Consider the following 14,335-nt stretch of genomic DNA (forward strand, 5'->3'; position numbering starts at 1 on the left):
AAATAAAACACTTAGAAAAAATTGTAGTTTATTTAAAAAATTAAAAATTGCATGAAAGCTTTAGCTCACATAATATCGTATCAAAAATTCTCACTAAAAGCAAACATTGCATAATATGCTTTTCTTGTAAAATTTTCATCAAGTAAAAAACATTACAAAAGTTCTTACATTAACGTTGGTCTTAATGTATATTTTAGTGGACGAAACATTTTGCAATTATAAAAATACCCTGTATGTAAAACGGACATCATTTAGAACGAACATAATAATAATGTCTCGCTTTACAATACCTCAGATCTACATTTCCATAAATTTCCACAGCACACGTCATTTAATAAACAGGCGTGCCTCTGCTTCTCTTGACTACCATAATAAAAGCCGTGACATGAGCCACGCAGTACATAATAACCAAACAGATACAATTCCTCCAGAAGTTCTCTTCGGCGAAGCCAAATTTCCTGAGAACTTCGGGTCCAGTTTTAATACACGGTGAGCCGGGGGATTTACACTCTATAGTCTGTATGGAATCCCATTGAAGAATGGAAATACTTTCAACTCCATAGTAGAAGCCTGAGATGTAACGCAGCCAGGACACGTAGGGGGACGCGCTGGCCAGGTTGAGGTAGATACCAGAAAACATCGTGCCTACCAGTTCGAAGGGAACGGAGACTAAAGCTGCTGTCTCCATTTTATCGAACACGGATGAAAGGAATGAACCTGAGAATAATAAACACATTTGAATCATGGCAGGAAACAAAATAAAAATGACCTTAGATCAACAGATGTAAAGTAAAACAAAGGACTAACTAAGGTAGGATTGTGTAGAACAACGAAATAAAAGTCTATTTTCAACGAGATACACACTTACATAGTCTAGGAAGCAGCAGAAAAACTATATTTATGCTTAATCTTTGAGAAAACCTAGGTCTAGTAGTAGACAAAGACAACGATATGCCATTGAAATTAAGTATGCAGTAATATTTACCGTAAGCATTAGCGTAGTTTGCACACAAGACGCAGACGAAACAGAAACCGAGCCAGTTCATAAAGCCACCTTGTAGTCCGGCCACTGTAAACACCAGCGAGGCAAAAAGCACCGGCGCGATCACAGCTCGCGGGATCTGTAAAAAAACTTATGTTATACGCAGAATAAACGAATTTGCATAATTGATAACTCGGTTGCAATTAATCGATTGCTCATAAAATAATAAAAAAATCAAACAAACTAGATTGCAAATAATAATATAAAGGTGTCAACGCAGATGTCTAGATTTTTATGATGTTTGTGATATTTTATTCCGTCATATATTTTTTTGCCTTTAAATAAATGTGTCGAAATGGTGATGATAATATTTAGTTCTACGGCGGTGTCTTTTATCAGTAGTTAAGAGCACTAAATCATGCTTTAAAGCCTGAAGTGAACAACAAAGTAATCTAGTTAAGAGGATATTTAATGAAAATTGTTGGAAACCGTGAGTCATTTCTTTACTGTTTGAGAACAGAATTTCTACCAATAACACAAAAGTATTATTTTAAGAATACGTAAATAAAATCAATCCCAACTCGCCTTTAATTGCGGTTATATTGGCGTGAAAACTTACGTCTTTTAATTAACTGGATAAGCACATTTCAAAACACTCAAGTTCAAACAAAAACATTGGCATGCCCATCAGAGGTACATCAAAGCGTGAGTCGAATCGCCCAGACACATTCATTACCAAAAAAGTCAAATCAAAAACCATCCAGGATTCGTTTAGTAGCCTCCCGATTTGGAGACAACGACCAATCACACTTGGTCATTGCATATTTTATTATAATAAGCTCTGATATCATCAATACATAAATTGCATAAAGAACCAAAGAAACGGACATTAACGAAGATATTATCATAACAATTAATGATATTGAAAGGTTTTTTAGCAATTATTCGTTAATTATAACACCGACAAAGAAACAAGGAAGAATATAAAATCAATAACGTGGTAATTGGAACGAATTATTATGCATTAACAGATCTTAGATATTCATACAGTTTTCTCATCTTAAACATCATTTTCGTTCGTTATTTTTATTTTTTAATTTGACCGACAATTTCTACATCTGCTACTTACCCAAAATATTGCTTTAGACAGATAATATGGTAACGGGGAATACAGCCCGCTGGCAGTTTCTCTCAGCAACACCGGCACTTCGCTCGGGAATGTGATGAAGACAGCATAAATCGAGAGGAAGATGGTCTCCGTGATGGTGAGGTACAACAGACCCTCCGCGTTCTGAATGTCGCGCTGGTCCAAGTCTTTGAATAGACCAGCGTAGGGTACCGATATTATAAGACCTACGAACTGTAAAAAAAACATTACTTTAGGCTACTTTAAGGCAACCTAGAGAGTTCTAAACTGAAAAAGTAACCAGGCCACTGATGTTAGTGCATTCCAAAGAGTCTTTAATATAACTTTCACTAGCTAAAGCATATCGTCTTCCTTTAATGCAACAGATATGTAATTCGTCTACACGTAGAAGGGTCTACGTCTTTATATGTTCTGTAGGTGTCCGAAGGTAATACGAGACATACCAGCAGATCTTAAATTGTATAATTTGATCGAGAATTATTAAATCATATGTTAAGCCAAGCGTGTTCATAGTTGTCAGAAGACATCAAAACGCGCATCGAATTACAAAATACTTAATGCAGATATTCTCTAAGGTCATTGTACTTCCCGTTTTAACGCGCAACAGTCGATTTTACCTCTACTCGGGACCTGCCTGAGTCCAAGCGAACTCGTTTCAACCCTATCTGTTATCGGAGTCTTTTAATATTTGGATACCGGACATGATATCGTTAAAGGTCACAAACTGTTTCGTAATGTAAGATACGGTGCAACGTATCGTCGGTCAATGTCGTTACAATTTACGATATCTAATGCAGAATGCATAATTAATTTGTTTTTAGATAAATATTACAGCTATTATTCACTTAATAGATTCTTTGTCTCTTAAATTTTATCTTTGTTTTATTTGTTTTTTGAAAGTAAAATTAGATGAAAATAAACTTACCATTAGAAGTACGAATTCAGCTAGCCATACGGAATTGTTGTGTTTTAAAGCGAGGAAATTTCTCCACAACAGCCAGTAGAACTGGACGAAATAGTTTACTTTGACTCTGAAAAATACATTTGTTGTTAACATTTGAGAAAAATGTTTTTATGCAAATTTGAAAAATGTAAACATACTTACAGTGTTAAATATCGCTCGAAGTAGACATTCTAAAATAAACAAAAAATATTTAATGTTATTTAAAATAGCAATTTAATTTTATAGTTCTCAAGTTCAATTATTTCTTACAACAAAGTTTAAGTAAAAGCGCGCTTATACTGAACGAACTCCCCAAAAAAAGAATTTAACACTTTACGAGCGAACATAATCTTTAGAGAATTTACACATATGTTAACTTTTTGTTCGATTCTTTTGCTTGTTTTGTTTTATGGACTTCCAGAATTCTTTAATTGGACAACCGAAGATTTCGCGAAACAAAGGAGCCTGATTCATGTGACTATTTGAAGAAAAAAACAAAGCTATATTTATGTACGTCTCAAACAGTCCGGTTAGTTTAACAAGGAATGTATAAAACATGTGACTGTGTGGATTCCATTAAAACAAGCGATATGGTACATTGCAGCTTAGAAATAGGTAAAATATTTCTTAAATAAAATCTCGTTGTTTTTTCCATAAATCTATCGACCCAATTATATATTAGATAAAAACCTATAAAAATAATCGACGGGCAAGACAATAAACTCTCTTAATTGATGCGCTCATCAAAAATTACAAAACATTATTCAATAAAAGAGCACTAAAACTAATAAAAATAAAAGACGCTCACGTGATAGCTTTACCTTTCAAAAAATAAATATCAGTGACTCATGATTCTAACGCTTACCTTCTGATCTACTGTACCGTTGAAATACTCGATCTCGTCTTTAACATCTCCGATCTTGTTCTCAATGGCAGTCGCGAAGTCAGACCGCTGGTACTCATTGCAAATGCGACGGATTCTCTCGCGGCTCTCCATCTCCTTCTCCACGTCTACGCCGAGCAAAGTCACGTAATACTCCGCCGCGTTGAAACCCACCGGACATTTGTAGTTCAAACTGTATGATGAACAAAGTTTTAAATGCTTATTAGACCATCGATTATTAAATATTCTTCGCGTAAATTTAGTTGGTCAAGTCTAGAACTCAATTTAAAGTTAATTATTTTATAGGCTCGCTAAGGACCGACTATCGGCTACGAGTGCCATAGCACTCCTTTTGAAGACAACCGTCGACTTTTAACGTTGTTCGTTAAACTGCTAATGGGGAAGTATAACTGACCTATGACATTTAACATTGATCTGCACTATGCGTCAACTCGTACATATCAAGTTCTCAATATTCCTTTAATAGAGAAACAATTAAAGAGGACAAGAGCAAGGTTGGCTGATCCATAAAAACTGAATAGGATAAAGTCGACCGATGAATGAATGGTAGATATCTGCTCGGTACAAAGTAAAACAGTCTGACAAATGATATATCGGCGAAAAGTTCAATATCACTGATATAAGTAAATACCGCAGTCGGTCCCGTTATAAACAGGTTCTTGCAACTTGACACAAACACTACGGTTGTGTTAATTATCCTGGAATACAAGGATCATATTCAATTAACTACCATTACGTTGATTAACTTTTCAATATTTTATTGCATAAATATAAGAAAATGGTGCAGGTAAAGTCAATGTTTTCGATGTTACAATCGAGAAATAATTTGTTTAATTTCTTAGAACCTATAACTGTTGTCGTTATTGCCTGGTTGCTTTTATTTATATAAGCTAAGATATTAACTGATATATCATTCGTAAATTTATAAGTTCTACGAAAATCGTATAGATATATTATCTGTTTTTGTTAATATTCTTTTGAATAACATATTTAAATGTTTGAATATATGGTATCATTATTCTTAGCTTATTAAATGTAAGATGAATGTTCATACATTTGATGTGGAAATATTTACAATGCACTTTAACAAATTAATTATAATTTAATCAATATTGAAGATTAATGATTCTAGTTTTTGTTTCCTATTACAATGCATAATCATTGCAGCAGTTTTGTTACTTTGTTCTCCTAAAATCAAAAACAAATTGGTTTTAGAATACGCGTTTTAATAGCTATTAGCCATGATTTGGACCTTCTTCCGATAAAAATTAAGATAAACTGTCCCATCGTTTACACAGAGCTAGAATAGAACATCAATAATTAACGAGGTTATACAGTAAAATGATAATATCATCAAAAAAAATCATAACAGTTATTAATAAGTAATTAACTACTTTATTAAAATTGTATAATCAAAAGGGCAACACGAATAAGTAAAACTATGATTTATTATAAATCAATGGAGACAAATAGTTACAATCACGGACTGCATCATCTACACCTTAATCTTTAGAATGATTTTTAAAATCGTATAGGGTTCACTAAACTCGTTCCTGACCTATAATCTTCTTATGATTGCTTCATGTATGGCTGTTAGCTAGATTGACGGTTGATTATCTTGTCAACTTTGACATGTGGGATGATTTTTTGTACCACGTAACAATTAAAGGCCGTAAAAAAAAAGTTAATGGAGTTAAAAGAAATAAAGAAAGGTCATTTAATTTTAAAAATGTGGTCGAGTTCATTAAGAGACAAAGGGTCTATAGAGATGGTAACGATTTAGAAAAAAAACTAGTTACATACCTAAAGAATACTATTGTTGTAAAGAATAAAAGAATACTCTCTGCACAATTGTAGAAAGTGCAAGATTTGTTTTAAATATGCTTTTATTTATTTATGTAAAAGAAAATATGTTTGATAAGAGGATTCGTAATGTTAAGGAATTTACAGATTATCATACGGGAAAAAAAAACTAATAAGAAAATTAAATACTTGAGAGCCTGTGTGCAAAACAGGCTGGTGAAGCATGTCTTTTTCTGCCTCTAACTTTAGATAGAACGATATCTACAAGCTACGAAATATAAACAAGATACATACGGATTATTAAATTTTTATATTCTATTTCATTCACGGCATCTAAGTATCGGTCAAAGAACTTACTCGTTTCTTTTTTTTAGTTTTCTACCTGCAGTAGGGATTTGAAATGTTTTAACGTATCACTCTCTTCTTAGAGATAATTTGAATAATTTACCTTTTTTATGAGACAAAAGGCAGGGCACTAACCCGATCGTAGGCGATTGCTGCGCCCACGAATTGCCCACAAAAAGTAAGTGCAGTTTAAAAGTAAAATGGATGTTGTTGATGACGTTAAAGATTTTTTAGTGGAAAAGGAATTATGTTGGAACTTTGCGACCTTATTGACATTGGAAAAATATAGAAGTAAACTTTGGTAATATGTATTCTGTAAACCATTACAGGTAACCAGCTTTATGTTAACAATAAAATCATCACAAATATTAAAAAAACTTACGAAGCGAAGAATTGGTCCGCTTGCTCGATACTTCCGTGGAATGCTATTCTTCCATTGGCCAGGAGAACCACTTGATGGAATAATTCAAACACACCAGAAGCTGGCTGGTGAACGGAGCATATCACAAGTTTACCCCCAATAGCCAGCCTTCTTAGTCTACTGACAACAGCACTAGCTGCAGAACTGTCCAGGCCTGTTGTTGGTTCATCGCAGAACAGAATTGGAGGGTCGTTAAGTAACTGAAACAAGAAGACATATTAAGTGACTCGTTCTGTTCTTATAACCCATATGATATTCATTCTTAGTGGGTACGGAAATTAATTCCCTTGACTGTACACGTGAAGCGAAATTCGTAACATGCTTCATCCATGTCCGTATGTATAGTAGTGAATTAAAATTAGGAATGATAAAAAAACAAGTCTCAATTGATGTATAGCTTAATGGTAGACATGAAGAATTTATAAATCAGGTTTTAGATGAACTACCAACTCATTTACCAGTTTATGTAAACCCCTAAAAGCGGTAAAGTCGAGTAATAACAAATTAATACATTATTATTACATTTAAAAATAGATTAATGAATAATACAAATGGAGTCTACAATCAAGACAATTAATTTGAGAAATAAAAGATACATCGTAATTCATTATTTTATAGTGTCTATATTTCATTTTTTAATTGGTGACATGATACGTGTCAAAATATCTACGGCTAGTGGTAACGTGATCTATACAATATTAATTACATACATTTGACAATTAATGTTCATATTAATGAAGAGGTCATGTGTCTCAGACTTGTCTGCCAGTTTTGTACGAATGAGGAAATTCAAAAGTTACAAGTACTCGTCATTAGAAGGTACATTCACGTGTCGTCACCTCACATACTTACAGAGAAGCTCAGAGGCTACTACGCTGCATTTAAAATGTAAATATTCAGGCCTCTAAAGGTTTCTTATTGGTGTAATTCCCACAACGTTTATATCGACGTAACTTCTTTGAATAAAATAGATACCTTTTATTTTTACGTGTGTTCAATAAATTTAACTTTATATCTCTCAGTTAGATGGTAAATAAAGAAGCCAAATTATATAGCTGTCAAATCAACATGGAATCTTTCTACGGAATATATTTATGTAAATCTTTCCAGTTTCTAATTCTAATCTTCTACAACGCCTCTGTCATTTATGTCGTTATTAATTTATCAGGTTGTTTGTCTACTGTATATAATAGCTTTGTTAAGGAGCTGACTTTAATAATAATATTTAACGACTTCTAATTCTATAAGCATATTTAAATATCTGATTAAAACGTCGTATTATGTTACAGCTTACAGTCATCGAGATGCATAAGGATTTCATGATGATTATAAACAAATGTCAAGTATATCAAATGTTTCTTTAATATTTCTATATTTTGATGACTAAAAAAATAACAGTTTTGTGGGAAATGAAACAGGAATCTCGAACGATATTATTACGGAAGACCTAAAACCAATCTCAACAGAATACCAGCGTGAAATATAGATTTTGAGACTCGAATTTTTATCTAACTATCTGAATATGGTCTATAAATGCATTGGCTTTGTTATACAATGTAATATTTTGTACTCATTTAATTTTCGCCGTGGTGAGAATTGAAACTAGTAACTAATAGGAACAGATTACGTATCACACTTCTTTCTATGTGTTCCCTTTCGATTCCGTTTGTGTGATTTTTTTTATAATGTACATTTGTTTTCTTACCTGAACTGCCAATGCGACTCTCTTCCTCTCGCCTCCGGACAGTGCCTTCAACTTGGTACGTGTGCAGTTCATAACCCCGAGCTCGCCGAGAAGCTGCTGAACACGACGCGCTCTGACTGCTGCACTCGACCGCTTGTCCATCATCATGCGGGCCTTAGAAAACATACACTAATGTTACAGCTATAGTGTGATCAAGGTAAGGAATCATTATCTTCCTCCTTATCCTGCTCCTTTACGGTCGGCGCAACAGATTTTTCTCCTCCACATAACTCTAACATATATGTCAGTTAACACTACCTTCTTGATCATGTCACCTTTCACACTATTATAAGAAATCGGAATCATGTTCCCTGTGGTAGTGCCGATTCGTATGCGCCTTAAAAAGTAATCCACGAGAGGAATCAAACAGCAGTGACGACTAATTCAATTATAATCTACCTTCCTTATACAATTTATTTTAATAAACCTAACAACAATAGAGATGTCTGAAAATCGTTTTAAGGTATTCATCAAGTAAAGCTATTAATAGTCAACTAAGGGTTGCTGTTCTGTTTGAGTAATGCAGGTGTATTTCGCAAAACGGTCTGAGATTGTAGATATTTTTTTCTAATATTTCAGTATAAATAAACTCGATTTTAATTTAACCAATTATATTTCAAGCATAAGAATACATAACCTTAATGTGTCTGTAGATTATTTTAGCTCGTGAGCTGTGAATGGCCGTCACTACACACTTCTATGGGAAATCGTAGATACATAAATTAATGTTTAATAGGCAAGCGAGATACACCTTGCGTAATTATTGCCGTGATTAAGCATATCAATGACTTAAATCCTTCCTTTTCACTACCACTTGGAATATATGATATAATAACACCATATTTATGTTTGGAAAAACAAATTACATGCTTCTTGTAGTGGTAATGTTTTCTCACAATGGTGACATATTTGTATGAATTTAAATTTATTTAGATGGCGAAGAAGATTTCGATAATTTATACTATAGCAAAAATATATCTAAATATATTGTGTTACAATAAACTTCGGGAGCTTAGTCGTGATCGTAGTAACTTTTTTAGTTGTATTACAATAATATTTTTATATTCAATCCTAAGATTTCTCCGTAATAAAATTGTTTACAAATAAATTAATATTAATATAAATTAATTTTCAGTCGCAGATTCACAATAACATAAGATTAACAAACATGAATCTTAAAAGTCAAGATCGTAAATAAAAAAAAATGATTTATTTAATTATTTCAACTTATTCCAGAATATCATGGATGCAAATTAGCTTATCTAATAATCTATGAAATCTGGTTATAAATATCTAATGAAAAGGTTAATCTGTTACACAAACTGGATTATTCGATAATGTTATATTTCTCACATAAATAACAAGATAATAAAATACATTTTAAAAACTTGTAACATTATTTATAGTTTTTCTATCAGCATTAAATTAAGGAACTTCGGCTCCAATAGTAAATATTGTTCACTATTTTATACAAAATACACGTAATCCTTCGTATTTTAGAGAGATATGGACTAAAAACTGCACTTTCAATCTAAATGCGTCTACACGCTGTTCGCAAACCACTCACGAACGGCCTGCGAACTACAGGTGAACATTCCGCGAACTGTGCTCACGGAAGACGGATCCTACATTTCTTGTAACAAGCTCGATCGTATTCTATGTCCCACACTCACCATAAACTCCATATGTTCGCTGACAGAAAGGTCGCCTATAGACAAGTCTTCTTGGGGCACAAACCCTGATATACGGGATATGAGGTCAGCGCCAGCAAGACGGCCGTTCAACATGAGATAGCCAGTAATCGCACTTTTATCTCTCCGACTGATCGCCGCCAGTAATGTTGTTTTACCAGCCCCACTATCAAATAAACCATTCATTTAGAACAAACCATCATTCATATAGTCAAATAATTAAAAAGATTACAGTATTTAAAAGAATGTTACAACTTAATTATGTTTAACCGACAAGTACGTTTAGTACAACCGTTTTCATATATTTTTTATATTTTGCAATCTTGTTTAGAAAATGATTTATAGCAAATACATCCACACATAATTAAGCTGTAATATTCTAAAAAATATGTCATTAATTATTCCTGTATGCTGTAGACACGCTGATAAATCATAAAACAATTCTCAGCTTTTAAATATTGTGCAATAACATAAGTTCATAGTTATTATCAGTAAGTTATTATCACTAATATTACAAATGTGAAAGTTTAGATGGACGGATGTTTGTTAGAGTTTGTAGCCTAAACGGCTGAACAGATTTCGATGAAATTTGATATAGATGTAGAGGATAGTCTGGAAGAACACATACTTTTATTTATATAATCCACGCGGACGGACTCGGGGGGGACTCGCGGGCGAGTTTAAATTAAAATCAGTAATATGAAGTAAATAACCACTTATGTGCGCCCTTAATGGCACAAATAGAATAAACAAGTTCCAATTGACGATTACAAATTCGTTAAGTGTTAGTAATGACCAATGCATTTTTAATTAATTTAATTCAATTTATAAGTAAACGATTATTACGTTCCGGTCTAATCTGATTCTCACGAATATAAATGTCTAGTAAACAAGATTATTTCTTTCTTTTAAAAGGTAATGTCATATTACACTTCCTTTTATTAACTGAATTCCCGCGGTTTCGTCCGTGCGGCATAAAAAAATCTTGTTAGTAGTCTATGTTCTACCTTCTTCTTCTTAAAGTGCCTCTCCGACTAGCGAAGGTTGGCGGTCTGTTCTCCAAATTTCTACCAGACAGTGTTTTTTGCAGTCAGCAGCAGATCCAAGCTTTCGCATTTATGATAATTTAAATCGCATTTATACATCATACTAATATTATAAATGCGAATGTTTAGATGGATAGATGGATGGATGGATGTTTGTTAGAGTTTGTAACCTAAACGGCTGAACGGCTTTTGATAAAATTTGGCATAGATGTAGAGGATAGTTTGGAAGAACACATAGGCTACTTGCATTTGTTTTTTTTTTAATTCCGCGCGGACGGAGTCGCGGGCGAAAGCTAGTTTATAATATTAGTGAAAAATGTAAGAACTCTACGTCTTTTGGTATGAGAACTATTTCACCGATAATAACTTAAATATTATTTTATAATTTATACATTTATGATTAAAATAATATTTGTTTAGTAATTATGTGAAAATGTAAAATTAATGAATAAAATAGTATACTAAATTCTGTTTTATTTATTCGTTAATTTGTTAAAAATGTGAATTATAATAATATACTGTAAGATAATCACGTGTGTAATTTTCCATAAATCTTACCTTGATCCCATTAGTGCCACCAAATTGCCTGACGAAACAACACCGCTCACTGGGAACAAAATAATGTAATATGCATCATACATTTTTATTTTATTTTATTGTAACCAATTAGCAGTAGTCTAGCGTGATTGACTTTCTAGTCACCCCTTTGACTTAACACGGACTTTGGAGACACGTTTACGATACAAGATATAAGTGTAGTTAACTTAGTTCAGTATGTAACGTACAACAAATTATAATCAATTAGCCTTACAAATAAACGCAGTATAAGCAAATATTAGTACAAATTTTGCTTATATTCAGGTTATTTTGTAACGCTAAATAAATTTAACTACACATACAATTAAGTTATTTACCAACATAATATCTATACTATTATAATGAAGTGTAAACACACACTTCTTTGTTGCCTAAGACGTCAGCATATTTTTTAATAATTCTATTTTTAATAAAAAGCCCTACACTTACGGCACGCTTTAGGCTATATATTTTCACGCCATTAAACTTAGTAGGTAAATGTTTTAGATAAAAACCCTAATGTGGGAAAGAGACCATAAGTTGCTGCCAACATCAAGGAAGCAAGAATGCCAAGTTTTGTCATGTCATATCATTTTGACATTTGCAATTGATAATTTGACACATGTAAACAAAATAATAAAATATTTATAATTTTACGCGGATGAAGTCGCACGCGAACAGCTAGTCGTGATTAAAACGTGAATTAAGATGACCTCTAACTGTAAAATATTTCCACGGTTCAATTTAATATGTTAACAGTTTATGTGGACATCGATTGTCATGTTTTTACGTGGTGTATAGTAATAAATCATCACTAGTAATAAATTACTTTGTTGTCGTAGGTTATATGGCGCCAGATTATATAAAATGACAGTTATTAACTTAAGTGACATAATGGTAGTTAAAACGGTAAGTATCACTTAAAACGTATAGTAACTATGCTGTTTGATGATTAAATTGTGCATATATTTAGTTCAGAGCCTGTCCCACAAAATTGTAAATTGTCTGATAACAATTCAAGGTGTAAATGTGTGATGGAAATATCGAATTTTGTCCCTTTATCTAAGCTACGTGAGCCTCTATCAGCCAGTGGTGGGACAGGCACTTAGTCTATCAGAGACTAAAGGCCCATGCATCATAAGTTTCTCTAGTATTAAGAGTATCCAAAGGCGTTGTTGACCACCTCGGTGTACTCGTTTGTCGCTTTCTCTTATAAAAAAGAAAATCTTTTGTTTTGTTGTATACTTTACTGAGATAATTTTAGAACCTATATATTTTATAACAAAAATAACTATTAATAACAAAAATGATTGAACGCAGTTGTCGTTAAGTCCTACTTAAGTATATGTAATTAATAAAATTACCTACATTTACTTGTAACTTAAACATTTATGACACGGCTCTAAAGTTTTTTGTAATCATAGTGTATGGATAAATCTTACGTACTTGACATTTGTTAACTGCATTATTAAATCAGCTTCAATAAGTACCTTGGTATTTACGTATGTTTATTTAAGACTAGTTGTTGACGGCGACTTCGCCCTCGTGAAATTAAAATCATAGCCTATGTTACTCACTGATAACGTAGGTTTTCAATGGTGAAAGAATTTTAGAAAGCTCAGTAGTTTTTGAGTTATTTCAATACATATAAAAATACAAATCTTTCCTCTTTATAATATCAGTATAGGTTAACTGCGAATAAATTAAATTTGACTATTATTATTAGTATAGGATATATTATTAGGACATGTTCCGTCACATAAATTAGTAGACAGTGTTTTGAAATTATTATTTTTACTTAAAGTAAACATAAATTGATGGATTTAATAAAATTGAATATAATCAACTGTGTTCAAATAAAACCACAGGTGGCGCTTAATTAAGACAACTCATTTTCAATATTATATTTTTGTCAAAATAGTGAGATTTTTGTCAACAATTTCGCTAATCACCAAACTAAAATAATTTATTTTCTCTATATGGAAGTTTATGAACTATGGATTGTTATTGTAATAACGTTCTATTATCTTACTAATATTATGAATGTGAAAGTTTAGATGGATGGATGGTTGTTTGTTTGTATGTTTAATAATAGAGAGCTTAAAATACCTATATCATAATACATAGGTAAAATAAAATAGGCGTGTAGGTAATTGATAATTCCGAATTTACATAGATACCGACTTGATCCGACATTATTAGGGGTTGCAGTGAAGCCTTTGAGGGTATCAGGAAGCCGTTAATAGTGTTAAAGTACTATCATCCCCCACCCTTACTGTACTTAGCATAGCTTTCAATGATTTAATTCAAAGAGGATCGCATACACTACTTAAACCAATAGCTTACAATAATGTCACTGGTTAGATAATGAAAGGCATTTTGATGATCGAGAATTTCTATAAATAAAACTAGTTATGACAAGTCGCTTTGAATCAAACGCAATCGGGTTTCAAAGAATCGAAAAAAAAAATTAAAATTTGCATGAATGTATTTTTTTATAGTTCACTGACCTCCATGTAGTACTTTAACCTCTTCGTATACCGCTGACCTCCATATGCTTGTTTGTAATTTCTTCTTTCTGTAAACTGATAAATCTTTCCATGATAGTGTAAGATTCTCCGGGTTGTCATTGAGGCCGGCCATTTCATCATCCTCCCAGTTCACAATGGCGCCGGTTAAGATATTTCTTGTCGGTAATTTTAGTTCCTTCATTTTGTTCTTACGTCATTGGCA

General features: G+C 32.6%; 1 protein-coding gene across 1 annotated transcript; it reads right to left on the minus strand.

Annotated features, from left to right (window-relative positions):
- Positions 1 to 11: 11 nt before the first annotated feature.
- LOC106111960 (protein scarlet-like) lies at positions 12 to 14,335 on the minus strand. The gene is made up of 11 exons (XM_013294174.1): positions 14,113 to 14,335; positions 11,585 to 11,633; positions 9,963 to 10,146; positions 8,251 to 8,403; positions 6,507 to 6,745; positions 3,938 to 4,148; positions 3,235 to 3,263; positions 3,055 to 3,160; positions 2,112 to 2,342; positions 986 to 1,121; positions 12 to 717 (listed from the first exon to the last, which is right to left on the minus strand). The coding sequence occupies exons 1-11, from the start codon at positions 14,312 to 14,314 to the stop codon at positions 332 to 334; spliced, it is 1,926 nt and encodes a 641-aa protein (XP_013149628.1). The 5' UTR covers positions 14,315 to 14,335; the 3' UTR covers positions 12 to 331.

Source organism: Papilio polytes, unplaced genomic scaffold (assembly GCF_000836215.1).
Source record: "Papilio polytes unplaced genomic scaffold, Ppol_1.0 DF824146.1, whole genome shotgun sequence".
Lineage (NCBI taxonomy): Eukaryota > Metazoa > Arthropoda > Insecta > Lepidoptera > Papilionidae > Papilio > Papilio polytes.

Bases quoted from the DNA above. Each gene is read 5' to 3' on its own strand.
- LOC106111960 (XM_013294174.1), bottom strand. From the start codon at position 14,314: ATGAAGGAACTAAAATTACCGACAAGAAATATCTTAACCGGCGCCATT. The intron at 6,746-8,250 runs GTAAGAAAACAA...TTCTTGTTTCAG, and splicing joins GAGTCGCATTGGCAGTTCAG to TTACTTAACGACCCTCCAAT. The intron at 2,343-3,054 runs GTAAGTTTATTT...TTTTTTTTACAG, and splicing joins CTGAATTCGTACTTCTAATG to TTCGTAGGTCTTATAATATC.